Source organism: Pomacea canaliculata, linkage group LG5 (assembly GCF_003073045.1).
Source record: "Pomacea canaliculata isolate SZHN2017 linkage group LG5, ASM307304v1, whole genome shotgun sequence".
Lineage (NCBI taxonomy): Eukaryota > Metazoa > Mollusca > Gastropoda > Architaenioglossa > Ampullariidae > Pomacea > Pomacea canaliculata.
The window spans coordinates 11,491,793-11,519,485 of NC_037594.1; the positions used below are offsets into that span (position 1 = coordinate 11,491,793).

General features: G+C 44.1%; 2 protein-coding genes across 2 annotated transcripts; one reads left to right on the forward strand and one right to left on the reverse strand.

The window, feature by feature from the left end:
* The first annotated feature begins 5,958 nt into the window (after positions 1-5,958).
* On the forward strand, positions 5,959-19,937 carry LOC112563989 (carbonic anhydrase 15-like). The gene is made up of 14 exons (XM_025238493.1): positions 5,959-6,104; positions 7,610-7,639; positions 7,889-8,059; positions 8,578-8,732; positions 8,962-9,054; positions 9,380-9,446; positions 10,049-10,203; positions 10,649-10,778; positions 16,737-16,907; positions 17,657-17,811; positions 18,202-18,294; positions 18,567-18,633; positions 19,349-19,503; positions 19,770-19,937. The coding sequence occupies exons 1-14, from the start codon at positions 6,047-6,049 to the stop codon at positions 19,899-19,901; spliced, it is 1,632 nt and encodes a 543-aa protein (XP_025094278.1). The 5' UTR covers positions 5,959-6,046; the 3' UTR covers positions 19,902-19,937.
* Positions 19,938-19,968: 31 nt separating this feature from the next.
* Positions 19,969-27,031, reverse strand: LOC112564289 (solute carrier family 23 member 1-like). The gene is made up of 12 exons (XM_025238996.1): positions 26,976-27,031; positions 26,504-26,701; positions 25,585-25,742; positions 25,366-25,460; positions 24,465-24,508; positions 23,869-24,053; positions 23,565-23,685; positions 22,485-22,641; positions 21,792-22,045; positions 20,937-21,210; positions 20,498-20,593; positions 19,969-20,335 (listed from the first exon to the last, which is right to left on the reverse strand). Exons 2-12 carry the CDS (start codon positions 26,699-26,701, stop codon positions 20,031-20,033), a joined length of 1,887 nt encoding a protein of 628 aa, XP_025094781.1. The 5' UTR covers positions 26,976-27,031; the 3' UTR covers positions 19,969-20,030.
* Positions 27,032-27,693: the final 662 nt, after the last annotated feature.

Genomic DNA, 27,693 nt, shown 5'->3' on the forward strand with positions numbered 1-27,693 from the left:
GGGGGAGGGCCATGCCAGAATCCCCGCCCTGCCTTCCAGTCAGGTTGGTGCTCTGGACGCTGGCGATGGGGGAGGTGCGCATGCCAGAATCGCCTCAGCCCTGCCTTCCAGCTCAGCGTGTGGTGATTTGGACCTGGCGATGGGGGAGGTGCCATGAGAATCCCCAGCCCTGCTTCCAGTCGGTTGGTGCTCTGGACCTGGCGATGGGGGATGGTGCCCCATGCCAGATATCTCCAGCCCTACCGCAGACTTCCAGTCATAGGTGTGGGTGCGCTTGTCTGGACTGTGGCTGGCGATGGGATGAGGTGCCATGCCAAGAATCGCCGCCAGCCCTTTTGTGCCTTCCAGTCAGGGTTTGGTGTTGCTGGAACCGCTTGGCGATGGGGGAGGGTTTGTGCCATGTGCCGAGGATAATTCAACCCCAGCTCCCCGGACCCTGCTTACAGTCAGTTGTTGGTGCTCTGGACCTGGCGATGGGGAGGAGGGATGCAGATATAACCCTACCCGCAGCCCTGCCTTCAGTCGGTTTGGTGCTGGTGGCGCTCTGGACCCTGGCGAATGAGGGTCGAATACCACCCAGCCTCCCTGCCTTACAGTCAGGAGGATTGGTGGCATCTGGACCTGGCGATCGGGGAGTGTGCCCTATGCCAGCCAGCCCTGCACTTACAGTTCAGTGTATGGGTGCTTGTGACTCTGCGATTTGGGGAGTGTCCATGCCTGAATCCCCACCAGTCAGGTGGTGCTCTGGAAGTTGGCGATGGGGGAGGTGCCATGCCCAGAATCCCAGCCCTGCCTTACAGTCAGGTTGGTGCTCTGGACCTCGATTGGCAGGGATGCCATGCCAAGAATCCGCCACGCCTGCTACTCTGCCGTCTGGGTGCTTTCTCGCCGGGCGATGGGGGAGGTGCCTAATGCCAGAATCCGCGCAGCCCGGTGCCTCGCATGGTCTTAGTTGTGTCAGGTTGGTGCTCTAATTCGTGGACCTGGCGAATGGGGAGGCTGTCCTGCCATGCCATGAATCTCCAGCCTGCTGCCCCTTCTATCAGTCAGGTTGAGTGTAGCTCTGGAACGCTGAGGCGTGATGGGGGGTTCCATGTCCAGGAGGGCTAGTCCCATGCCATGTAAGCTCGGGGGCCCAGCCCTGCGCTTCCAAGTGTTCAGTAGGTTGGTTGCTCTGGACCTGGCGATGGGGGGAGGTGCCATGCCAGAATCGCCCAGCCTATGCCTTCCAGTCAGGTTGGTGCATTTCTGGACCTGGAGATGGGGGAGTGGGGAGGTGCCATAGCCAGAGATCCCCCAGCCTCTGCTTGTGCCTTCAGTCGGTTGGTGCTCTGGACCTGAGTGGCGATGGGGAAGTGCCATCCGCAAAAAATAAAAAGATCCCTCAGCTCTCTGCCCTGCTTCCAGTCAGGTTGGTCGCTCTGGAAAACCTGGCGACTTGGGGGGAGGTGCCATGCCCAGAATCCCGTGCAAGCCCTGCACATTGCCACGTGTCTCAGGTTGGGTAGACCCCTGGCCGATGGCGGGAGGTGCCAAGCCAGAATCCCAGCCTGGCGTAGGTTGGTGTCAAGGTGCATTGCCAGGAATCCCCATGCTAGATTACCATCGAGTGCACCACCATGCTTTACCTGAGTCAGGTTGGTGCTCTGGACTGGCGACATGGGGGAGGTGCCTATGACGTCAGAATCCCCATGTGCACTTCCAGTAGTAGATCCCCAGAACCCACCCTGCTTCCAGTCAGGTTGGTGCTCTGACCTGGCCGATGGGGGAGGTGCCATGCAGAATCCCCAGCCCGCCTTCCAGTTCAGGTTGGTGCTCTGGACCTGGCGATGGGGAGGTGCCATGCAGAATCCCCAGCCCTGGCCTTCCAGTCAGGTTGGTGCTCTGGACCTGGCGATGGGGAGGTGCCATGCCAGAATCCCCAGCCCTGCCTTCCAGTCAGGTTGGTGCTCTGGACCTGCGATGGGGGAGGTGCCATGCCAGAATCCCCAGCCCTGCCTTCCAGTCAGGTTGGTGCTCTGGACCTGGCGATGGGGGAGGTGCCATGCCAAATCGCCGATACTCTCCAGTGTGGTGCATCTGGACCTGGCGATGGGGGAGTGGTGCCATGCCAGAATCCCAGCCTGCCTTCCAGTCAGGTTGGTGCTCTGGACCTGGCGAGGGGAGGTGCCATGCCAGAATCCCCAGCCATGCCTTCAGTCAAGGATTCCTTGGTGCTCTGGACCTGGCGATGGGAGGTGCCATGCCAGAATCCCCAGCCCTGCCTTCATCAGGTTGGTGCTCTGGACTGGCGTGGGGAGGTGCCATGGAATCCCAGCCTGCCTTCCAGTCAGGTTGTGTCTGGACCTGGCGATGGGGGAGGTGCCATGCCAGAATCCCCAGCCCTGCCTTCCAGTCAGGTTGGTGCTCTGGACCTGGCGATGGGGGAGGTGCCATGCCAGAATCCCCAGCCCTGCCTTCCAGTCAGGTTTGGTGCTCTGGACCTGGCGATGGGGAGGTGCCAGCCAGAATCCCCAGCCCTGCCTTACAGTCAGGTTGGTGCTCTGGACCTGGCGATGGGGGAGGTGCCATGCCAGAATCCCCAGCCCTGCCTTCCAGTCAGGTTGGTGCTCTGGACCTGGCGATGGGGGAGGTGCCATGCCAGAATCCCCAGCCCTGCCTTCCAGTCAGGTTGGTGTGGAAGAGGGCGATTGCATGCCAGAATCCCCAGCCCTGCCTTACGTCAGGTTGGTGCTCTCTGCGATGGGGGAGGTGAGGCCCTCCTCTGGACGCGGATGGGGAGTGCCATGCCAGAATCCCCAGCCCTGGTCAGGTTTGGTGCTCTGGACCTGGCGATGGGGGAGGTGCCATGCCAGAATCCCCAGCCCTGCCTTACAGTCAGGTTGGTGCTCTGGACCTGGCGATGGGGGAGGTGCCATGCCAGATCAGCCCTGCCTTACGTCAGGTTGGTGCTCTGGACTGGCGATGGGGGAGGTGCCATGCCAGCAGCCCTGCCGCCAGTCAGGTTGGTGCTCTGGACCTGGCGATGGGGGAGGTGCCATGCCAGAATCCCCAGCCCTGCCTTCCAGTCAGGTTGGTGCTCTGGACCTGGCGATGGGGGAGGTGCCATGCCAGAATCCCCAGCTGCCTTCCAGTCAGGTTGGTGCTCTGGACCTGGCGATGGGGGAGGTGCCATGCCAGAACCCCCAGCCCTGCCTTCCAGTAGGGTGGTGCTCTGGACCTGGCGATGGGGAGGTGCCATGCCAGAACCCCCAGCCCTGCCTTCCAGTCAGGGTGGTGCTCTGGACCTGGCGATGGGGGAGGTGCCATGCCAGAACCCCCAGCCCTGCCTTCCAGTCAGGGTGGTGCTCTGGACCTGGCGATGGGGGAGGTGCCATGCCAGAACCCCCAGCCCTGCCTTCCAGTCAGGGTGGTGCTCTGGACCTGGCGATGGGGGAGGTGCCATGCCAGAATCCCCAGCCCTGCCTTCCAGTCAGTGGTGGTGCTGGTGCCGACCCACCCACCACCGCCTTTTCTTGCAGATTCGCTCTGTGGACATTTCTTTGTCATCAGGAACTTGATTTGTCATCGTTGCGTGTGGTGCGTTTGTGTATTACAACTGAAAACCAGTGTTGACTGTGACGATCATCCCTTGCACAATCATTTCAAATGATCGATTAGATATCGAAAATAGAAAAAATAATTATGATTAAATATCATTGTATCTGGTGTAATCGCTACTTCTTCTTTTAATAGAAAAGCTTCAGATTTAAAACGAAACGACCAGAAGACTAAATGAACAGAAAGTCATCTCGTCCATTCCTTAACTTTCCTGTTTGACATATTTGTGTAGTAAAAGTTACATCCTGATGCATCTTGTTAAAGATAACAAAAACAGACACATTAAAAAGTTAAAAGTAAGAGACTTACAATTTTTTTCTTACTTTTATAGGTTTAATTGTTTACATCTGTATCGAGAAAACCTTTGATTGCAAATAACGTACCTACCGAAGTCTAGAACGTGAAGACCATAAACCAAAGACAAGCTGTATTTTCAATGACAACATACACCAGCTCGGCACAGCAGTCAAGTGGTACAGATGCTAAAAGTTCTATCAAAAACAAGACCTTCCGCTAAACATTCCATTACGCAAAGTGAACCGTTACAGTCCGCTAGTCCTTATCACGTGACAGAGACGCTAGGTGTGGTCTGTAGGTAGAACAACGGGTAAAAATCTGCTTTAGTGTGAAAGTAAGGAATTTCACACGCTATACGTGTTAATTTGTCATTAAAAAGTTTCTTTACTAATCGATTGGCATTGTCGCCTGACTTTCCGTATGTCATTGGAGCATGGCCCTCCCTGCCATCAGCCCCTCGCCGCGTGGACAGCATTAAGAAAATCATAGTAAAGGGAAATTTTTGTGAAAATGTTAGCTAAACAGGCTGGACGTTAAACGGTAACCAGAGGATTCAACAATACCAACTGAGAATTCGTGTAGACAAACTTACAGTCATGTAGCGATACTGTCGATGAAGTGAGATTTGGAAAAATTAAGAACAATTATAAAATTCTGAGAGACTTCGAAAATATAGGGCTAGAGAATTACAAATATAGACAATAGATGCTATGATAGAATCTAGCGTAAAAGTAAGACTTAGAAAATAGGAATACGACATTGTGAATGTCAAGGATGTACGAAAATATACAAAAGAAAACGCATCCCTTTGCTGTCTTTGTGTCATGAAGTTCATACGCATTAAACCACTTGTCGCCGCTTACACACCCGCACAAACACACACCCGCACGAACATACACTCGCACGAACACACGAACACACCAGTAGGAACACACGAACACATCCGCACGAACACACACCCGCACGAACACAAACCCGCACAAACACACACCCGCACGAACACACACCCACGAACACATACTCACATGAACACACCCGCACACCCAGCCAGAGGCGGGCCGCTGATTTATTTTGCCGTCTGCCGTTCCAGGTGTAGCTGTCTTTTATGTACTGTATACTATGTAGTGGTTGAAACATTCTTCCATGGACACTCCTTTTCAGCAGGATAAACAATAATGTGAATCTATCAATACTGTCAAAGGCTTTCGAAAAATCTAAGAAAAGAGTGCAAAAGCGTCCACCTCGTCTTGTCAAATATTTCTGAATCAGGGATTGGAGACATAATAAACCGTCTGTTGCACGAGCTGTAACATTTGCGGAGACCTTCTCTCTGTGTGTGTGTAATGCGTGTGTGTGTTTGCCATGTGTGTGTGTGTTTGCTCTGTGTGTGTTGTGTGTGTGTGTGATATACGTTTACGTTTTAAGCGGCAACTTTATTTTGGAAGGAAGAGATAGTTTTATTCAGTCATGATCACGACTGTTTTCATTGCTTATATACTTTTAGCAGCATTTAAATGAAAAAACAGTTAACTTCAAGTTTTTGATTAGGTAACTGCGTCAGCAATAAAACAGCTGCTTTGCTATGATAATACTCTGAGTTACTGGGCTTGGCGTAAACTTTCTTTTCCTCTTCATCCTCCATTCATTAATCTCTTTCTCCAGCATTATTGTTGTTTTCCTTTATTATTTTCCGCCTCTGGTATCAAGACTGCCTCCCACTAGACTGACAAAAAACAATTACCCTGTCTTTAAACTAAGATAAATACTAGAAACGGAAAACAAATCAGTTTGTGAATGAATTTATATCAAAGCGGAAAGTGGGAAACCACTGCGTGTGCACATGTCCTGTTGACAAAGGACTGATTTATTGTTCTGTTTATTGTTTTCACTCAGCAAATCACGAGCAGAGGTCTGCGCCTTTACACCATCTTACACTGTATGTGGCCTCACTGTGTGAAGAACTACACTTGATGGGGACAGCCTGTCATCTCAACACCATGTATGATGTGTGTGTGTGTGTGGGGGGGGGGTGTTTCTCTAAAACTTCCGATGTCCTGTGTCGCCTGTCCTTGTCTTACTGACATACATGGAGGGCGTATTTAAGGATGTACACACAGTTTCCCTCTCAGTGCGAGTGTGAGCTACCACCATGAACTTCGTGAGGCTGGTGCTGCTGGTGCTTGCAGTGAGTGAAGTGGAGTTATTAGGTAACATAACCTGAAGCCTTCTTCTTCTCCTCTTTCTCTCTCTCTCTCTCTCTCTTTCTGTAGTTTTCTTACTCCAGTTACCCGGGATTTTACGAAAAATGTCTTTTTTCTCATTTTTTTCACAAATTGTAAATTTACTTAAGTACTTTATGCCAGATTATTGTTTTTAGTGCCTTTGTTTTGTAGTAATGAAGTTTTGCAGTTCCTTTTTTGTTATATAGGGGGCTAAATGTAAGAAAAATGCATTATCTTTGTTTATTCTTACCCTTGTGAATGTATGTTTATTCCTTGTAACCCTTCGAGGTGCATAGTGTGAGAACAACACCTTGCCAGCGGACCCGGTATAGGGCAGCCCCCTCAGTTGGGTTCATGTGGTTCCCACGTCCCTTGCTTCGCTCTCTACTGTTCTTTTACAAGTTTTCTTTGGTCTCCCAACTCTCCTCTTCCCCCGAGGGTTCCAGTCAAGTGCCTGCTTGGCAATGGTGTCAGCTGGCTTGTGCAGGGTGTGTCCTATCCAGCCCCATTTGTGCTTTTTGATGTCTTGACTAGTGGCATTGTGGTTGGTTCTTTTCCACAGGCTGCTGTTGGAGATCTTTTCAGGCCATCTTACTCGAGAGGCTATGAGACTAGTGTCATCTGCAAAGTCCAGGTTCTCTAGCTGTTTGGTGAACCGGTGTTGTTGTCTTGAGTCGTCTTGCACATAACCCTTGTAAACAGATAACCTTGTCTCTCTCTTTCTCTCTCTCCGGTTTATTCAGTCGATAGCCTCTCCCCCTGCTCGTGACGTGCGGGTGTCTGGCTGATGACCGAGGTTCCTGTTTCTTTTCACACTCTTTGATCTCATCATTCTGTGAGCTAAGATGTAAAATTATTTGTAGGGAGTTAAGGTGGCTGGTAGAGATGACGGGTCCAATACGGAAAAGACAAAAGAAGGATAGTAGACAAGTTGACAAGACCTCAGGCGACATCACTGACGGCTGCGCACCTGACGAAAATTTAAATGGCGCACGTGAAATAAACTTCACTGAAGGGTCCTTAAAGATGCATTTTAAATAGAGTGTTAGAAAAGACAAATGTTTCAGCGAGAACATTCAAGATTTTAAATTTATTAACATCCTGAGCACATTAATTGTGTCTCAGTGAGACATAAGCTAGACATAAGTGTATGTATGTTCACGGTGTGCAAGCGCACGTGCTTACGGACAAGATGGTGTGCATGAGTGTGCGAGGGTTTATGTTGGTTTATTTTATCATGCATGTAATATTTCCTTCCACCACTGTAATCATTGTCTACGTTACATGCGCACATATTATAACAGTAATTCTTTTAACTTTTAGTCATAGTGGAGTAATTACTTTAATGTTTAGTAATACTTAGGCAATACTTTTACTGTTTAGTAGTACTAGAGTTATACTTATTAATGTTTAGCTTGACAGAAATATCTTTGAAGAAGTTTTCAAATAAACCGATTTTATTTTTGCTGTTTGCTGCCTTCCTGCGACAGAAACCTGGAATTACGAATCAGGATCCAATGGTAAGACTGTGTCTGTGTTCTTCCATATCAATGTATTGCATGTGTGTGTGTTTGAGAGAGAGAGAGACGGAGAGAGAATGTGAACTCGGACATTAGTGCGTACTTACATATTTATGTTCAAGTTACAAACTATCGTAACAATGACATCCTCTTGACATCATACAAAATAATTCACCTGTTTACACATTTTTGACCTGTACATTACTTCTTGTCTGGTTGTATTGCGACTCACAAGCTATGGTCATGTAGGTGTGGACCACTGGGTCAACATGTTCGAGTCGTGTCACGGCCAGCGCCAGTCGCCCATCAACGTGGACACTCGCCAGGTGGCGCTGGACCGCAGTCTCACCGACTTCACCTTCAGCAACTTTCACACCGTCAGAGGTGTCAGGATCAGGATGACCAACGACGGACGCACAGGTGAAAAAAAGAGTTAATTTTTTACCCACCGCGATGTCTCACCGACAACCTTTTACATCATCCCTGACACTTCTCGCCCCACCAAACGCGCTTACGCAAGTGTTTTTGTAAGAAGTTCCTTGCCCTACCAGCTTGCATTAATTAGTAATGTATCCCAGCATGGGAAAGTATGATCGTGGTGGATTGTGTGTGTGTGTTTTTTTTTTATCTGCCCTCTTTCGCTGTCGCTCTTCTCTTCCTTGGGACTCTTCCTAGTGTTTTGAGTAGAAGTGATCAACTACTGACACCGGAGCTAGTTCCCGGTTTCGTCTTTCCTTTGGTCGTCTTGTTAGGGGACATCATTTCTTGAAACCAGAAGGCGAAGAACTATAAAAGTTAACGAGAGCTAACTCTATTATTAAGTGACCCTACAGCGGCGCTAAGGAACTACTGATGCAACATTTCCACAAAAAGTAGTTTAAAAGTATCAAGACTTTCACCTGTAGTTTTCCCTCATCAACACCACAGACTTGTTTCAGTGAAAGTGGTGTATGAGAACGGGAACCTCAGCCTGCACTCATCTGGGCTGGCTGGCGACAGTGAGTACCGGGTGGCCGACCTCCACTTCCACTGGGGCAGCACTGATGACGTGGGGTCAGAGCACACCATCGACGGCAGGGCCTTCCCCATGGAGGTAAGTGGTCGCCATTTTCCGCCTTCAACCCTTGCTGACAGGTATTACACAAACACAATGGTTCCATAATTAGTGTAGAATATATACGGAAACACACGCACACATTTATTTCATTCATACATCTATAAACACACAAATTAGTGAGAAGTTCTCATTAAAAGATATTAGCAAATACTTTGAACTATCGTTAAAAAGCAGCGTGTAACTAATATGACCACGGTTGTTGCAGATGCACGTGGTGTCATGGAAAACTGCATACCAAAGTTTCGAGACAGCAATGGCGCACCCTGACGGACTGGCAGTCCTGGCTTTCCTGTTCGAGGTGTGGACCATTACAACCCGCCATTTTCTTATTCTGTAAATTACGGAAAATGCGATCATCGTCTTCAGTCTGGTGTAATACTGACTCTAGTGTCTATGATGTACTGTGGACACTTGTTTGAAGAAATTAAGGAACGCAGGCTTTAGCTTGATGACAAAACTTAATGATGAACAGTTGGTGCGGACCGCTGGGTCCAAGTGTGATGCGGACGTTGGTCTCAAGTAGTGTGTAATGTGAGTCTAGTGTGGTGTAATGTGAGGCACTGGTGTAAAGTAATGTAAAGTGGGTATTGGTGTAATGTCATGTGACCACTGGCCTGTTGCAGATTCAAGGTAGCGATAACCCTTCACTCACCCCTCTCATCACTGAACTCTCATCGATTCGATATCCAGGTACACTACACAGTTTGCAGATCGGTTTTATGTTTTTAATTAGTTGTCATAAAAAGACAACTAACATTGTGTCCTTAGGAAAGTAAGCTCGTGATTATCATGTGAAAATCCTCTCGTTTGTTATTTACACGTTAGTTCTTCTGCTTTGCTTTACCTCCTCACCCTTTCCTGCTACCCGACAGTCTGCAGGTGGTTGTCCACTCCTTGTGCCCCGTGTTAGTGCCCTTGGTCATTTCTCCACTCGGTCCGCCAACCACGTCAACCGCTTGAGTAGCCTAGTCACGACTCACTAATTACCTCCCGACGCCACGCCCACCGGGTTCCACCGTTGAGACGTCGCCTCCACCACTGACGTCATTAACGTCTCTGCTGGGCTCGTTCTAGCCGTTAATTAAGGCCGTCTATGCTGAATAATGTTTGCTTAAACGCCTGTATACAAAACATTTTAAATAAGTGGTCTTTGGTTGAGGGCATGCGGTCAATTTTAATTTAGACCATTTGTGACTCGAGACAAAAAAGTTCCTCATGACAAAAGGTTTAGAACTATTATTGGTTTCGGTCATTTTTACCATCTTGTTAGTTAGGACTTGTTTTATCGCCAGACAATGATGAAGACATGCGGGCTTTCCCACTGACGAACATAATTCCCACCACAAGCAAGTACTACAGGTATGAAGGCGGACTGACCACACCTCCTTGTAGCGAGGTTGTCGAATGGGCAGTCTTCAATGACACCATTAAAATTTCAAAAAATCAGGTAAAAGAATTACAGTTGTCTGTATATTTATACGTTTATAAAATATTCTGTTTTGTGTTTGCTTGCTCATTTTTTTAATCAAATCAATGCTAGTGTGTTTATTCTGGATAGACAAACTAAAGGATGAATGAATAAATAAAAGGTTGACAGATCAAAGGACTGCTTGATATTTCAAAACTCAATGCTAAAATTATCTCCAGCATGATCTTGAATTTTCTTATTGCTCGAAAACACTCTTCACACTAGGAAAAAAACTGTTCATTGTTCTGTCCTTGTGAAACCCTTCCTGTCTCTCAATAACCACCTCATTCGATATTTTCACAAATGCTAACAATTTCGCGACTGCCACGTGATCCTTAGTCTGCTCAGGTGCGTGTATGTGTATCTATGTCTCGTACATTGAGAGCACCTCGCCTTATGTATATGTACATTTTTCTGGTTTTAGATGAGTGCATTCCGGAATCTGAAGTCGTCAGGTCGAGATTCCATGGGCAGACACAAACCGTTAGTCGACAACTTCCGACCTGTGCAGCCCAGCAGCCACCGGAAGGTCCGAGCAAGTTTTGAGCCCTTCTGACCGAGGCTGGAGTCAGTCTGCGAAGCTCGAAGACGTATTCTTCATTTGACTTCTGGATGTTCTTCGATGAAATTCTGTTTTGAGTTGATTTTTTTAATTTGAGAGGGGAAAATGACTCCATCATAAAAATAGGAGCCCAAGGTTCATAGGTTTCAATAGGTGTAAAGGAAAGGATTACTTCTCCGTTTTGCTGCAGGACTCTGTTAGTATAGAAGGTGGTTTTGTTTTTCATTTGTTGCTTCCTGCTTCTGGCTCCGAAAGGTTTACTGCCGACTGTGTTGGCGATCATTGCTGGTTGTCAGATCTCTGTCCAGCACTCTTGCTTTTCTTGGAATTTTGTTTCTGCTTTGTTATTTCTCTGTACATTGTTATTAATATACATTCATCTCAAATCATCATTTATTCAGTTGACGTTAATTAACTGTTCTACTTTTATACTAAACTTAGCTATTTGTTAATTTAGTTAATGTGTGTTAAAAGAAGCCCCCACACAGTAACTTTTTTATCAAAAATAATGGTTAGGGCATGCTACTTTCTAACGGTATCTTTATTTGTTATATTAAAAGGCATTAGTGTCTTAAACATTTTTTCTTTGATATCTTTGAAGATATATTTGTTGTTTACCCGTTTTGGTTATAAACTGGAGTGGCTTGTCAACATTTCTACTACCAATGACAGTAAGCATTCTGTCTTTCCTCTCAATCTCAATAAATACTGAATTATGGTCATGAAATTAAAGTGTGAGTGTGTTTATACGTGTATATATATTTAAATATATGCTGTCACAAAGGAAACGAACATTAACCGTACATGTCCTTGTGTACTTGACATCCAGCCGACGATGAATGGAGATAATAATTTTCCTAATTTTCGACGTTTATAAAGAAACAATGATCATTTGGAGCATTAACAAATTTACATGTAACAGACATTGAGTAACAGCAGGACCTACAGGTTGTCGTCTAAAGAAAGCAGATCCTGTGGTTACCAGGTGAGAGATGCGTGTGTTGCTGACTCCTCTCCCCTTCCTTGTGAATGAAAACAAAACCTCCAACCTACCCTCCAGCCCTTCGTGTATGTGATCGTGACCGTCAATCCAACTGGGAAACATCAAATACCACCACACTACTGAATTCTTCTCTGTTACCCGATATGTCAGTGTTTATGACCTGACTATGTGTGTGAACACCTGTCTTCTTTACCTTGTACAGCCCATGGAGCCTGCCACACAATGGTCAAAGGTCAAAGATGCTTTAGTTTTTTTTATATTAAAATATTTAGATGAAGCCTAACAAAATGCAGCCTGCAATTTTAAATTAAATCCTGTTTTTAAAGCCTTAGAGAACACAAAAGATTGAGACCTCTGCTTTCAGATGATTATATAATAGGATGAGCTCTTCCGGTATTTCTTAATTTCCAAAGCACCAATGCTACATTAACCTCTGATTGGTAAACGGATGGACAAGATAACGATGTTTCACAGCAGGTGCATAAGTAAAGGCAATGTCATTGTTCATTGTTCATTGGTCAATGTTTATTGCCAACAGTCACCGATTCATTTTGCCGTTTTTAGAAAGGTCATGGGAATGTTGGATTGAAAAAAAAAACGATAGTAACAAGTATGTTATCATGGGACATCTCTAGTAGTATACACCTTTAATAAAAGTGATACATAGATTGTACAGCGCCTTTCCAAACATTTGCTTAGAGCGCATTACATAAATAATGTAAATTGACTGAATCACCAACAAGCACGCACCTACATTCATATATATTACTCCCCCGCTCACTCCTACAACATAAACTCACTCATACACAAAGTACATTGCAGACACACTTTTTCACGCATGCGTATAGCCTCAAGAAGGCAGAGGTTTGAAATAAACTGTAATGGGGGGCACTGGTCTAACACATGTGTGTGTACCTGGGGCACTGGTCTAACACATGTGTACCTGGGGCACTGACTGAAACATGGCGGAACGTTGGCATCGGCTTGATGTGTAATGACTTTAATTGTTTGACCAACACAGAACAAAATAAGTGTTTAGTATGTAGACAACACAAATCACATGTCAGTTAGACACTAACATCAGTAATCTCACATATCAGTGATGTGACACGTCAGTGACGTAGTTTTCGTGTATCTAGCGAACGTAGAAAGAAAGAAAAGAAGTTGAAAAAATGTGAGTTGGGTTGTACTTATAATGTTCAGCCTGCTGCAGGTTGCAGGTGACGACAACCCTGTCTTTACTCGTCATCTCAACGCTGAACGGGATTCAGAATCGAGGTACGCAAATCAGCGGTTCTCAACCTTTTACTTGTGACGCCCCCCTGACGAACAAAGGTACGTCCACGCGCCCCCCCTTAGCCAGCAATGTAAGCTAATTTCACTAATACCGGTATAAGAAACTTTTAAAAAATGACCACCTTCGCGCCCCCCTTGTAAGCTCGTCGCGCCCCACAGGTTGAGAACCGCTGAGCTACAGGTTCCGGAGAAGGTTCAAACTTACCCGCTAAACCTCAGCTAACCAAGTCCTCCCTTGGTTTTCTAACCAAAACAAAAGCATGTCTGTCATTTATAAACACTCGTGTTACAGCTTTTACACGTGTTTATCTTTCACTTACGTGCCGTCCTACAAACACGCGACTTGGTGTCTTCTTTTTACAAAGCTTTATATAGAGGGGGAGAGAGAGGAAGGGAAACAGGCCTAAAGGGAAAGAACTACGTTTATCAGAAACTTTTTTTCTACACGAGTTCTCTCCCTCAGACCACGTCAGTCCCTTGTTCACGAGCCTTTTTTTTAAATTGCGAAAGTCGTTTTTAACTGAACAAATATGGACAAACATTTGACCATTTTTGGCGATGTTGGTATATAGCTATATTGGAAAAAATTGCCAGTTTTGGCAAACATTTCCCTTTTTTTTTCCAGTAACATGGAATAAACTAGGTCTTGGCCATGTCCTTTGACACACATGGGACGCATGATAAACCCGGATACCTCGCATGCATGCGATGACGTAGCGTTGCGCCGACTGGTGTAACACCCTCGCCAGTTCTTACTGTCACAAAACGTTTCCGGTAAATACAGCCAGGGTTACATCCTAGTTGTAAATATAGGCTGGACTATATCCTAGTTGTAAATATAGGCTGGACTACATCCTAGTTGTAAAAGGGAGCTTAAAACATATGTTGAAGATTTCCTCTAACGAACACAATTTTTTGCCTTTATTAAACTTCTTATTTCATTTCTATACTTAATTTTTCTGCTAGATAAGCTTTAGGTGCAACCTGACGCGTATTGACATGAAGAGCAAAATCTCCGGGTAAAACTGTAAATCCTCCACTTGAAGCAGCTGAGGGAAAGAGTAAGAAAAAGGCTCCAGAACTTTCTACAAATTATGGATATCAGCAGAAAAGGGTTGTCAGTTTTTCTTTGTTAATATTTCTCTTTGCCCTCTCCGACTCCGGACTTTTTGTGTGAAATACCTTTACTTCTCAAGTTGCGCTGTCAAGAATTCTAGGTATGCAACCATTTACTTTGGAGGGGAAGGGGTAGTTCTACGAAAACAGGAGCATGATTGTTTTCGTGGCTTTTATATTTTTAGCAGCGATTACATGAGAAAACAAAAAGTTTGAGAACAAGTTTTATTGATACAACTGTATTGGAAATAAAACCTCTTCAACTCTTCAAACTTTCATTGAGAGGTTCTTCTTTCAATGTGTTGGCCATGTCCACAGAAGCGATAGCTGAATGGTAACAGTGTTCTTTGATAATGATGGTTAAGAAATTTGTGTAAAAAATGGGTTTCATGTTTTAGTAGTTCACAGAGACACAGCGGACCGGGCTCTTTTTTTCTTTTTTTTTTTTTTGGTTATTATTTTCTACCCTTGGTATTAACAGTACTTCGTACTAGACTGAGAAAGAACAATTACTCTGTCTAGCTAATACTAGAAACTGAAAACTAATAAAATATAAATTTGAAGTGTTCCAATCTCGTATAAGAAAAGTAAAAAAGGTTAGAATACTTCAAATTTATATTCAAGCTGAAAGTTGAAAGCTACTCCGTGTGCACAGGAAGCAACTATTGTGTGATCTCGTTCATGGCATTATTTGTCTACTGATCTGCTTACCTCCAGAGTACATAGTCATTATTTTACTTCTTTGTTTAGGTGAAAATCCCCTTTCCTGTCTTTTTTCAAAGGGACTAATTTGATCCTCCCTTACTATTTTTATTCATCAGATCATGAGTAGAGGTCTACGCCTTTACACGGTCTTACACTTTGGTTTCACTTTGTGAAGAATTACACGTGATGTGAATAGTCTGTCATTTCAACATAATGTATAATGCGGATTTTTATTCTCTCCGGCTCCTCTTGTCCTGTTCAGCCTGTCATTGTCTTACAGGAAGGACCAGCTTAAAATACACACACAGTTTTCCCCCTCAGTGCGAGTGTGAGCTGCCACCATGAACATCGTCCGGCTGGTGCTCCTGGTGCTTGCAGCGACGGAAGTGCAGTTATCAGGTAACATAACCTGGTCTTCTTTTCTCTCTTTTTCTCTCTTCTTTCTTCTTTTTCCCCTCAAATTTACTATAGTTTTTTCATGTATTCTTTTGCCAGATTATCTTTCGGGGTTTTATTCTGTATGTTTGAATATATCGTTGTATACTCTGTTTATTATTTTTTACAAAGCAACCTACTTTAAAATTAACTAACCTGGTTGATTTACTGATTCTTCCATTCCTGTCTTCCTCTACAGAATCGCGATTTTCTCAGTTCTTGCTTATCGGTGCCTCTTTATGTTTTCTATACTTGTCTTCTATTTGTCGTCAGTACTGTTTATTTTTTTCGTTCCTCTTATGCTGTATATATCTGTTCATGTATCATTCCTGTTGAAAGCGCTAAGGGCGTGTTAATAATAATAATAATAATAATATGTTATTATTATTATTATTATTATTATTATTATTATTATTATTATTATTATTATTATTATTATTATTATTATTAAGAAGTAGATATTCCTGGTGTCCTACCAGTGTGTCGATCTTGTTTCGTACAAAGTTGTTTATTGTCTGCTCTATATGATGTTAGACACACTGTCAAGACCTCAGACCACATCACTGACGGCTGCTCACCCGGCTAAAAGTTAGAGCGTGGAAATGAAATACATTTTACCGAAGAATCCGTTAAAGATGCATTTTAAGTAGAGTGTTAAAAAACACAAATGTTGCAGCAATAATTTTAATGTGACGGAAATCATGAACATCCTGGACACAGCTGTGCCTCAGTGAGTGGATGATGTAAATTATTGCTGGGATTTCGTGCCTGTGTTTGTGACTGTTTGCATAAGTGTGCAAAGTTTTATGTTTCTTTGTTCGTGTAATATTTCTTCCCACCACTGTAATCAGTTTCTACATCACATGCTCATATATTGTCAGAGTAATACTGTTAACACTTAGTTGTAGTTGAGTAATTATTTTACCGTTTAGTAATCCTTACTTTAACTTTTAGGAGTACTTGAATTATATTTTTCGTGTTCAGCTTGACAGAGATATCTTTGACTCTGTTGTATATATTTAAAGAGCTTTTGACATATAAACGCATTTTATTTTTGCTGTTTGCTGCCCTCCTGCAAGATAGACACCCGGAATTACGAACCAGGAATAGATGACAGGGTGTGTTTGTGTTCTTGCATGTAAATGCACGCATGTGTGTGTGTGTGAGAGAGAGAGAGAAAGAGTAAGAGAGTCTGTGTGTGAGTGCGTGCGTCTGTGTGTTTTTTGTACATAAGTGCATGCCTACATGTTTGTGTTCGAATTACAGACTTGCCAATGTAATAACGACATCCTCTTGTCGAGCACAGTGTCAAAAATAATTTTACAAATTCTCTTTGTTTTGTACATTACTTCTTTTGTCTGGATGGAGTAAGACACAAACTCTATGATCATGTAGGTGTGGACAACCACTTCGACATGTGCGAGTCGTGTCACGGCCAGCGCCAGTCGCCCATCAACCTGGAGACTCGCCAAATGGCGCTGGACCGCAGTCTCACCGACTTCACCTTCCATGAGTTTCACCCGGCGAGACGACCGATGATCAGACTGACCAACGATGGACACACAGGTTAAAGAAAAAATTAATTTGTCCACCCACAATATCTCTCCATCTCTTTTATATCATCCCTGACACTTCCCGCCCCCAAACGCACGTAGTTGCCTAAGAAGTACCTTGCCCTACCATCTTCCATTAATTAGTAATGCAAACGAGTATATTCGTATCTGAATGTGGTCCATCTGGGGTGTGCATGTGTGTGTGTGTGGTTGCCAGCACCAAGCCATAATGGTGTATTATTATTTTTACCTGTTGTTCTGTTAATTAACAACAACCCAGAAATTGAGCCTGAGAAGCCAGACCAGTTTTCTTCATACTTCTTATGTAGAGGACCAGTGGCTGCAATTGTTTTCTTAATACTCAGTAAGGCTTAGTGCCAGATGCTGTTTTCAATCTGAGTGAATATCGTACTTTTGTTTTCGAGATATTTGTTTACACACGTCACCATGCAGAAGACAGACAACCTTGACGTCACGATAGTGCGTGGATACGTTTATGCTGTCAAGCCCGTAAACAAGGAGAACTGAGACCATACTTAATTTGTGTACAAACATGACGTCACGAATTCGACCGCTTTCTGCACATCAATATGTTTGCTGACTTGTACCTCTAGAACTGAAGAAATTCTGAGTAAGCCAGCAATATTATTTTTGTAGACTGCATCATTTCGACAAAAAGTAGTTCAAACTTCAAAAGTATCAAGTCGTGCACCTGTAGTTTACCTTCAACAACACTAAGGACTTGTTTGGGTTTTTTTTCAGTGAAAGTGGTGTATGAGAACGGGAACTTCATCCTTTACTCACCTGGGCTGAGTGGTGGAAGTGTGTACCGATTGGCCAACATTCACTTCCACTGGGGCAGCACTGATGACGTGGGGTCAGAGCACACCATCGACGGCAGGACCTTCCCCATGGAGGTAAGTGATCTTCTAAACCCATACTAACCCTTTGTTGACAACTATGATACAGATACAATGGTTTGACGTTGAATATATTCATACAACATATACAAACAACACACGGATAAAGATATATATATATATTCTTCTTTACTATTCTGACAATAGTATCAAAACATCGGAACAACGTTCCAACATGGGAAAATCAGTCGGGAAATAAATAAATCACACAAATTTGTAAAGTCGATTGAGAACAAACTACTGAGTACTCTATTGTCTTATTAAACAAAGTATCTATAGAGTCTAGAATTATAAATAGTGAGAAGTAATCGTTAATAAATATTAGCAATTATTTTTAAACATCCTTACGGAGCAACGTTTACCTGACATGACCACGGTTGTTGACAGATGCACGTGGTGTCATGGAAGACTGCATACCAAAGTTTCGAGACAGCAATGGCGCACCCTGACGGACTGGCAGTCCTGGCTTTCCTGTTCGAGGTGTGGACCATTGCAATCCGCCATTTTCCTTTGGTCTCAAGTAGTGGGTAATGGGAGTGTAGAGTAGTGTAATGTGGGCACTGGTGTAATTTAGTATGTAATGTGAGTGTAATGTTGTGTAATGTGGGCACTGGTGTAATGTGATGTGTAATGTGAGTGTAATGTAGTGTAATGTGGGCACTGGTGTAATGTGATGTGTAATGTTAGTCTAGTGTAGTGTAATGCAGACACTGGTCCTATGTAGTGTTAATCTAGACACTTGCCTGTTGCAGATTCAAGCTCGCGATAACCTTGCCCTCCATCCACTTATCAGACAACTCTCATTGATTCGATATCCAGGTACACTACACAGTTTGCAGATCCATGTTTTGCGTTTCGGCGAGTCGTTAAAACACAACTAACATTTTGGTGAAGGTTGGAGGTCAACAGCCGCCAGTGTATACAAATGTTCTTAAGATGCCACTAACTTCCCTCGTTGAAGGCTTGTTGGGATGCAGATGTTGTTAATAACTGGTACATCTTTAGAACGAAAGGGATTTTTACCTACACTGTGAGAAATATTTACTTTGCACTGAGCGTAACCAGGTCATTTTTTTCTGTTCTTTTGTTTTTGGGGTGGGAGAGGTCGCAGCACGCCGGTAACTCTGCACTCGTAAGGCCTCGTCTGCTTTGCACTCGATCAGTCAAACACAACTGCCTGACTAGCTCTAGATACAACTCACGACCGTGGTATGGGGGTGGGGGAGAAAGAGAGAGAGAAAAAAATGACAAATTATCTCCAGGTGCAACGCCGACCAACTTCGACCGTTCAGACGCTACATCTGCCACTGACGTCATTGACGCCTCTGTTCAGGCTTTGCTTATAAGGCTGAATAATGTTGTCCTTTGAGCATGTACACAAAGTCCTAAGTGGTCTCTAGTTGAGGGTACATGATCTGACCTAGAGCTGGGGGTGATTTTTGTCTCGCTAAAAGTTACCACGTGACAAAAGGTTTACTATTATTAGTTTCGATCATTTATAGGTTCTTTCCTTTTTGATTTTTTTTATCGCCAGACAACTTTGAGGACATACGGGCTTTTCAACTGACGAGCATAATCCCCCACACAAGCAGGTACTACAGGTATGAAGGCGGGCTGACCACACCTCCTTGTAGCGAAGTTGTCGAATGGACAGTCTTCAATGAAACCATTAAAATTTCAAAAAATCAGGTAAAAAAGAATTTCAATCGTCTGTAAATTTACATGTTTATATAAGTTATTCCGCTTAGTTTTGCATGCTTATTTTTCTTTGAATTACAGTTGAAATCTGTAATTCATTGTTTAGTTTTTGCATGTTGATTCTGGATAGACAAATTAAGAGATAAATGAATAAATAAACGGTTGTCAGCATCACAATAATCTGCTCAGGTGTGTGTGTGTGTCGTATAAAGTAACAGCACCTTTTCCTATGTATATGTTCATTTTTCTGTTTTCAGATGCAGGAATTCAGGAATCTATTGTCGCCAGAGCGAGATTCCATGGGCAGACACAAACCGTTAGTCGACAACTTCCGACCTGTGCAGCCCATCAACAATCGCAAAGTCCGAGCCAGTTTCGTGCTATTCTGAGCGAGGCTGGAGTCAGTCTGCATAACTCGAAGACCTTTTCTTCATTCATCTTAAACCGGAAACATAGTTCCTTTACTTAATTTTATTTGTACTTATTACAGTATCTAGGTAAAGCCCAACAAAAACGAGTTAAAATGAAGTCGCATCACCACGAAAAGCCAAGTTGTCGTGGGATGCTGAGGTCTTAGAGTTGTCTCCCTTTGGCGTCTTTCTGCAGGGTACAGCCACCCTGACCCCCTGGAATGTCGGTGAGACAGGAATGTATCTGAAGACTGAAAATCGCTTTAAAACCCGAGTTACCAAGGGAATGTCGTAAATACTTTCCACCAATGAGCTGCGTCGGTTGCTGGGGCTGTCTCTGTGGTTGTGGACCTCGGCTCCGAGGGGAGAAGTCGTGTGTTGCCATGCAGTGATGCCCCTTTCCTTGAGAGTACCTGTAACTCACCAACAATTACAGTTGTACATAACAGTGCGAAAGTCAGCACCTTGCACTGAGATTAATCCAGAAAGACAAATCTGCAATTTTTGAAGTTATTCTTTCACAGATGTAGCACAATAGCCAAGCGGTGGAGTGAGAGAAAGTAGAGAGAACATACCTGGGACAATGTTGTCCAGAATGAAGCCAACCATACCTCCAACAAACAAGGGAGTAGCCAGCAGCACGCTTAGCGCGTGATCAGCCTCCGGACTACCTGTGGACACAACGTTCTAACGTCTCACCTGTCTGTGACATGGGTCTGTTAGTGTGGTCAGTGAGTCTGGATGTAAATAACTGCAAGCTTGAACGTTTACGAATGTGTCTGAATAATAACAACATGGTCTGAACATGTGTGAACAAATCCGGAGCAACGCGTGTGAAAATTGCGAGTCTGGTATGTGTGTGTGTGTGTGAACGCCTGGGAGAATAGATTGAGAGGAGAGTAGGTATGTCAGATATATAAACAAGAACACCACCAGCAACAAAGAGACACATAGATCAAAGGAAAAGAAAACAACGAGGACAGGTGTAATCCATAGCGCCGTCGCCACATCTACCTGTGTTGATTCTACCCGGGGACCCGTTGACCCACTCCGGCACGGACAGGCCCAGCAGGAGCGCCAGACCCATGACCGTCAGGTTCCGCTGAGACGTCAGGTCCACGAACCTTAGGGTTGCTATGGCGACACCGACAAGCGTGCCTAGCAGCATTGCATTGAGACCACCCAGAACAGGGTCAGGGATGAGCGACATCACGGCACCAAACTTGGTCACCACCCCCATCAGCACCAGGATGACCGCAGCGCTCTGAAACACCCTCCGACTGGCCACCTGCAGCACCAAGCAGATTTGTAAAATACATTTTGAAGACTTGCATGTATATTCCACTCTCAACAGAGAGGACATTAGATAAGTAGGGTTATTTGTTTGATAGCAAAGTGTATTCGCGAAGCAGTGATTTTGCCTTTTCCTGCGATTGTTGTGGGAAAGGGGCAAAGGTTGAGGAAACCCAAATAATAAGTAGAAAAAGAACTATCAATACTAAGACGAAGATAAAGAGTATTATTCAGGGCTTCTGCTAAGGCTAAATTCTTTGGGGTCCCAGGGACCCCTTCTTCAGATTTTTAAGGAGTCCCTGTTTTTCGCCCAAATTTGAATGGGACCCCATTGACAAAAATTGAAGGGGTCTTCCGAACTTTTAATGCGTACTGTACGCAATTTTTTGCGTAAGCAGAAGCCCTGATTATTGTATACGATGGATTTGAAAGGAGAATTCATGAACACGAAGAAAGAAAAGTAGACCCTATCCCACCCGGACACGATGCCCACCTCATAGACAAACATTTGACCCCCACCATGTCAGGCCACCCCTGCAAATGACAGAGTGACACCTAACGACACAGCACGCTGACCCTGGTGATGCTGATGGCAGCAATGTTGCCGCTGTAGGAGGTGGTACCATGGCTGGCTCCCATCATGCCGGACAGGATGCTGCTCACACCCTCTATGGCGATGCCGCGGTTGACGGCGTGGGGTGGCGGTGGTGGTGTCTCCGACACGCGGGCGCAGGCGTAGTAGTCGCCCACCGACTCCACGATGGAGGAGAAAGTCGGCACCACCAGGGCAACAAAGCCCGCCAAGCTGAAGGTGGGCAGACCAAACTGAACTGCCAGAAACACAATATGGGGCTTCCTTTATTGACTTTAATAATAATAATAATAATAATAATAATAATATAATAATAATAATATAATAATAATAATAATAATAATAATAATAATAAATATATCTGCAGTATCGTTTCGGTGTTGAAAGAATTTGTGTTGTTGATATCATGTAATCATTTTCTTCAAAAGGCAACATTTATTTAAACATTCACAGCATACAAGGACGCTGAAAAGATAAATCTTATCACCGCAGACGCACTGAGCATGCACAGTTCATTTCAAATAAACGCCATGACATGAGAAAAGTGTTTTATTAACGATGTCTCCTGACTATAATGCAAGAGGTATGGTTCCTGGATGAAGTAACAGGACTACAAAAAGAGGGGAGGAGGATGCCAGACAGGGTGAAAAGATGGTGGTTCGTGTCTGGTGGCTCACATGGATAAGGGAAGGTGAACCAGGAGGTGCTGTCCACAACATGTAGGTTGATGTCTGTCCGGGCGAAGTACGCTGGTGACGTAGCGTTGGTGGGCAGGAGGTCGGCAGCAGTCAGCACAAAGCACAGCAACCATCCCAGCCCCACGGCTAGGAGCACCTGAAGCATGTCAAAGGTCAAGTTTATCAACGACACTGAAGGTTAGACACACCGTTGGCTTTATGCTGGTTGTCCTGCTTGTTTGTCATGTCAGGTGGTGTGCAAATGTCACACAGATTAGTATACGGAGAGAAGTTAGAATGAGATGTATGTCATTGATTTGATTACAACAAACATGCGAAAACAAACTTCCGTTCTCAAGACACGATCCAAAAGGAGAAACTTATGTCTTAGCACGTCCATGGTTACGTCTGATTAACAACTACTTCCAACGATCCTAGTGACTACACCGCTGATGGTGTAAACATATTCATGTGCATGGACAGTCTGTGCAGGCTTTCCTCGGGAGTAGAAGCGTGATTAATTATTCATATCTTGGGAAGTCATATTATGAAGTGTCAGTCAGTCCAGTTATTTATTGGGATTAGCATCTGATAAACTTCTTAGTATGCCATGGTAGCATCTTCCAGCGAGAAACACATTGACCATGGCTCTGTTCACTGTCCTCGAACACGAGAAAAGTAGCGACTATATTTCAGTTTGTAGCTACACGACTCCACTTGTCTTTAAAACAATGTATTCAGCAAAAGGTTATTTTGTGAGCAGTAAACTAAAAAATTATAAATTATCTAAAAAAAAAACAAACTATTACAGATCCCGCAATGTTTATCGTGAGGTCACATGGGAAAAATCGGTTCCGTGAATTTACACACATTTTATCTCAAACATTTAATCTGAACACAAAGGCCTGACTTGATGAATCAATCCGCAAGGAAGCCGGCATTTAGATGAGTGGTCGGGGACCTGTCTCCAGTTAGTGACGAAGATGAGAGGCCTCTGTAGATGATGCTAACGAACATAGAATAAACTGGAGCAGCTGACGAGACCCTACCCCCGTGGCTCGCACCTGCTACTAAGCTCACCGACATGAGGGTGAAGAAGGGGAAGCGGATAACATGACACCCGCGCTGTCTGGAGCAGGACGGTACCGGCAACAACACTTTGTGCATCCATAGTGAGCACACCAACAACACGCCTGCCGTGCTGCAACAACATTTACATCTTCTAACACAGCAAGAGATGGTTAGGCTGTACTCACATCGTCATCATCGTCGTCGTCGTCGTCGTCGTCATCATCATCATCGTCGTCGTCGTGGTGTAATCAAGTCTAAGATCAAGCTTATAATCGATCCTTACAAAAACTCTGGTTTCTCCCAGTGCACTTACAATGCAGCTATTCCCCACTGCTTTTCTGCATAATGGTTGACAGCAGCTGAGTAGAAGCCCAGGCCAATGAGAGCAAGAGTTGGGGCAACGGTCAACGGACCAACGAAACGCATGGCAACGCCCACCAGACCAGAACAGCCTAACAGCACCTGGGTCAGGGAGGCTAGAATCAGGCCGCCTTGGATCTGTAACATAGGTACATACATCATACAGTGGTATAGTCAGAATGTTAGTCAGTACACTAAATAAATAAACTCGTTGGTACTTGTTCTAAGGGCTTTCCGTGCATTGTATCTGACACTTTTTTTGTTTACTGGCATGAAGCTGGACAAGACCAATCGTAAAGACCTAAGTCTGTAAAAGATAACCGTAATGTGTAATGCCGACCGATACCATGTGATCACGATTTCCAGACTGCTAAGCCAACAAAGTTTTGCCTGGAAATCCAGTGAACTTAACCATGATGGTCCTCCTAGCACTGCCGTGGACTAATTACCCACTTCATACACAAGGTTCTTGATGTTTCCTCTCAAGTCACGACACATGCTGATTAATTCATTCAAGAAAACATGTATAATTATGTCAAGCCAACCCACCTCTCGTGTCCGGGCCAGCCAAGGTTCTTCGTCGTCAGGACCAACTGCAACAGAAACACTGATTCATTCGTCGCGGTCTTGAAAGAGGGCATGAGGTCACAACCCTCATGGAATATTGAACACGAATGTGCTCCATCACATGGTGTTGTAAACATACCATAATTAGGAATTCTTGCTTCGAAGTCACGTACAGGTGTGTGATTTGTCACTGTATTTCTGCTCGCTTGTTTTGGGGTCAAAATCTCGGACGTCATTCACCTACAAAGAAGTCCTTGACTCAGTGACTACAGATTGTCTCATCTTTCTTTCAAGGACAACACAAGTGCTCAGCAAGAGTCGCTGGGAATGAAGCATAAAGTATTACAAAGGGAATATTTTATGACGAAGAGGGGCGAGAAATATTATATATTTCTTCTTTTAATTACACCTGGATTTATAGAAAAAACAGAAAGTGACAAAAGGTTAGTATTTCTAAAAATAGCATCATCTGCATGAGCTGAATACCAAGAGGAAAGATGCCATCCTCGGTAAAAGAAAACAGACCAGGATACAATTTGATGTTGCTGTATGTTCTCATAGACACCCGGATGGAGTTTGTACTCATTGAGGAAATCCTTAAGATAATGTCAACAACCATTAACTTTAGTCAGAGATATAATTATATAAATCTCTGTTTTGTTCAAACGTGCCTTCAGAGCTTCGTCTCCACACCGTACTCAACAATTTTCTTAAGCATTTTAAAATTGATTGTGACAAACGTATGAGGAGGTTTGATTGTTTGTTTGTTTGTTTGTTTGTTTGTTTGTTTGTTTGTTTGTTTGTTTGTTTGTTTGAAACCTAAAATCCACAACCGCAGCGACTACTGGGAACATAAATGTTATTTTGTAAGTAATTTGTCTACCTTCGTCTTTTGCAGGACAACGCCACCTGTCGAGCTGCATCATGACGATGATGGGAGGTAAGAAGGAGTGCGACCCTCCCTGGATGATGGGCAGCCTAGTGTAGCAAGAGAGAAAACAATCTGGAGCATGCGCAGATTCATGCTTGCGAATACAGACATACAGAAGCTAGCACCCACTCACATCTCACACACCTGTAAATACAAACCTCCTGCCCTTACCTGACTCCCACGGTCGTCTGCAGCAACGTAGCCACGCCGCACATGAAAAACGTAATGCTCATAAGCTGCGCACGCACTTCCGGAAGCTCTTGCGCACAGATGGCGTTGGAGACGATGAACGGCACAGACATGGTCCCCAGCACACACATCAGTGCTTGCTGCGCGAGACAAAGTCAGGTTCCCATAAGCATTCGCTCTCTCATACAAAGAAGCCATTAAAAGGCATGGATGGGTGAGTAAATACACGTTCATGGTATAACATAATAAACTGTTTTCCGAATTTCCAAATTATATTATGTATAGAGAAGGAGTGTATACAAAAGGACATAAGACATTGGGACAAAAGTTCGCCTGTGGCATACAGTGGGACGTAGATGACTTACATCTTTTTTTTTTCTTGGTTGAACCTGAAAATGATGAATTAGAGTTTTAGGAGATAGTATGATCACACTGGCCTTCTTTGTGTTGTTGTTGGGGTGTTTGGTAATGTTTTTTTTAAATTTATTTATTTATTTTATTTATTTATTTATTTTTTTGCTGCGAAATGATCATTCTTCTGAATGGATACCTGCGCATTACAAATAGACATCATCATCATCATCATCATGGTGTCTTTCAATGCGAGAATTGCGTCATCGCTGACGAAATAAAAAAAGATCAGCGAATGTTGCGTCACGTTTGACGTCAATTCTATTCTCACTACAAAATTTCGACCTTTCGGGTCGCACCGAAACCTTTCACCTCACAAAGTTCTACACTTTCCACACTCAAAGTGTTTGTCAACATGTTGCATCAAAATATGAAAACGATCTGAATTTATACTAACGTGCGCCATGGTATTTGGTCCCGAAACTTTGATCACCGAGTTAATCGTGTTCGTTAGTAGAGCAGTATTAGTAATTCTTAAAAGTGTTCTCACCTGCAGTCCGTAAACAGCACATGTATATACAGGAGGGTCATCTCTCACTCCGTATATCATCTTTTTCTCGTGTTCCTCCCTAGTGATCTCATTCCACTCATCACTGATAATGCCATTGTCTGCTGTGTGTTGGCTGTGTTCCTTGCGTGCGTCTTCACTCCTCATGATCTTTTTTGCCAACTCCGTACAAATGTTCATCTGCATCAGATACATCAAAGATCTGTCACACACTTTCTTTGATACCTTCGATACTGAAATTTATCTTGCTTTTAAATTTTTTTCTTTAGGAAGACTAAAAAAAGAAATCGTAAAGTTAAGAATTCCTTGTGCATATTTTAACTACCTGAACAAAAATTAAATATTGTTTACTCTGGGATTCAAGTCTACTGAATGTCTCGAATTCATTAGTGGTGTCTTGTCTTTGTTTCAACAGAAAACTAAAGAGTTACAGCGAGTTCCATTTGTAACTAACCTGTAGGCCTGCAAGACAGTATTGTGACAAGGTAACAGCCGCTATATATGTATGTATGCCTGCACACGTGACAAGGGAACAGTCACTATATATGTATGTATGCCTGCACACGTGACAAGGGAACAGTCACTATATATGTATGTATGCCTGCACACGTGACGTAGCAATCAGTGTCCTGCCCTCTGCCCTGTCCTTCTTGCCTTTCTTGGTGCCTCCTTCTACCGCCTATCAGTCACTCCTGCGCCGTCACATCAAGCGGTCACGTGTTCCAAACAACAGCTACACAGCAGCCCAGGGATGAGATGCACAACACGTTTCTAAGTCTTAGAATCATTTTTAGAAGCAACTTTAGAAGTGTTTTTAACTGAAATTAACTGAGTCGCTTAAACGTGTTGTACAATCGCTTTAGATTCATTTTAGACACGATTTTCTCTTCTAAAGAGGGTACAAAGTTTTACTCGGAGACTGCGGTGTGAGTACCTCACCTCTTACCTAACGATCGTCACTCCGAATGTCCAATGACATTTCTCACGGTCCCTCGTGATGAAGACAACACTCGCTCGTTCGTGTACATTCCTTAACCCTTAGCATACACTGTGTTAATTCCCTAATATAAAAATAAAAGTTCATTTCATGACACAGTGCTCGCTTTGCGGGCTTGTTACTTGGTTGATCTTCCTGATGGTCGACATGGATGAGCATCTAGTGTTTTGTGGGC

What these genes read in the sequence shown, in the direction of transcription:
- LOC112563989 (XM_025238493.1), top strand. Translation starts at nt 6,047, where the DNA reads ATGAACTTCGTGAGGCTGGTGCTGCTGGTGCTTGCAGTGAGTGAAGTG. An exon ending in TTAAAATTTCAAAAAATCAG is followed by an intron (nt 10,204 to 10,648) that starts GTAAAAGAATTA and finishes TTCTGGTTTTAG; the next exon opens with ATGAGTGCATTCCGGAATCT. An exon ending in GCAGGACCTTCCCCATGGAG is followed by an intron (nt 17,812 to 18,201) that starts GTAAGTGATCTT and finishes GGTTGTTGACAG; the next exon opens with ATGCACGTGGTGTCATGGAA.
- LOC112564289 (XM_025238996.1), bottom strand. Translation starts at nt 26,701, where the DNA reads ATGAACATTTGTACGGAGTTGGCAAAAAAGATCATGAGGAGTGAAGAC. An exon ending in GTGCTGTTTACGGACTGCAG is followed by an intron (nt 25,743 to 26,503) that starts GTGAGAACACTT and finishes TGTCTCGCGCAG; the next exon opens with CAAGCACTGATGTGTGTGCT. An exon ending in CAGACGACCGTGGGAGTCAG is followed by an intron (nt 25,461 to 25,584) that starts GTAAGGGCAGGA and finishes TTGCTACACTAG; the next exon opens with GCTGCCCATCATCCAGGGAG.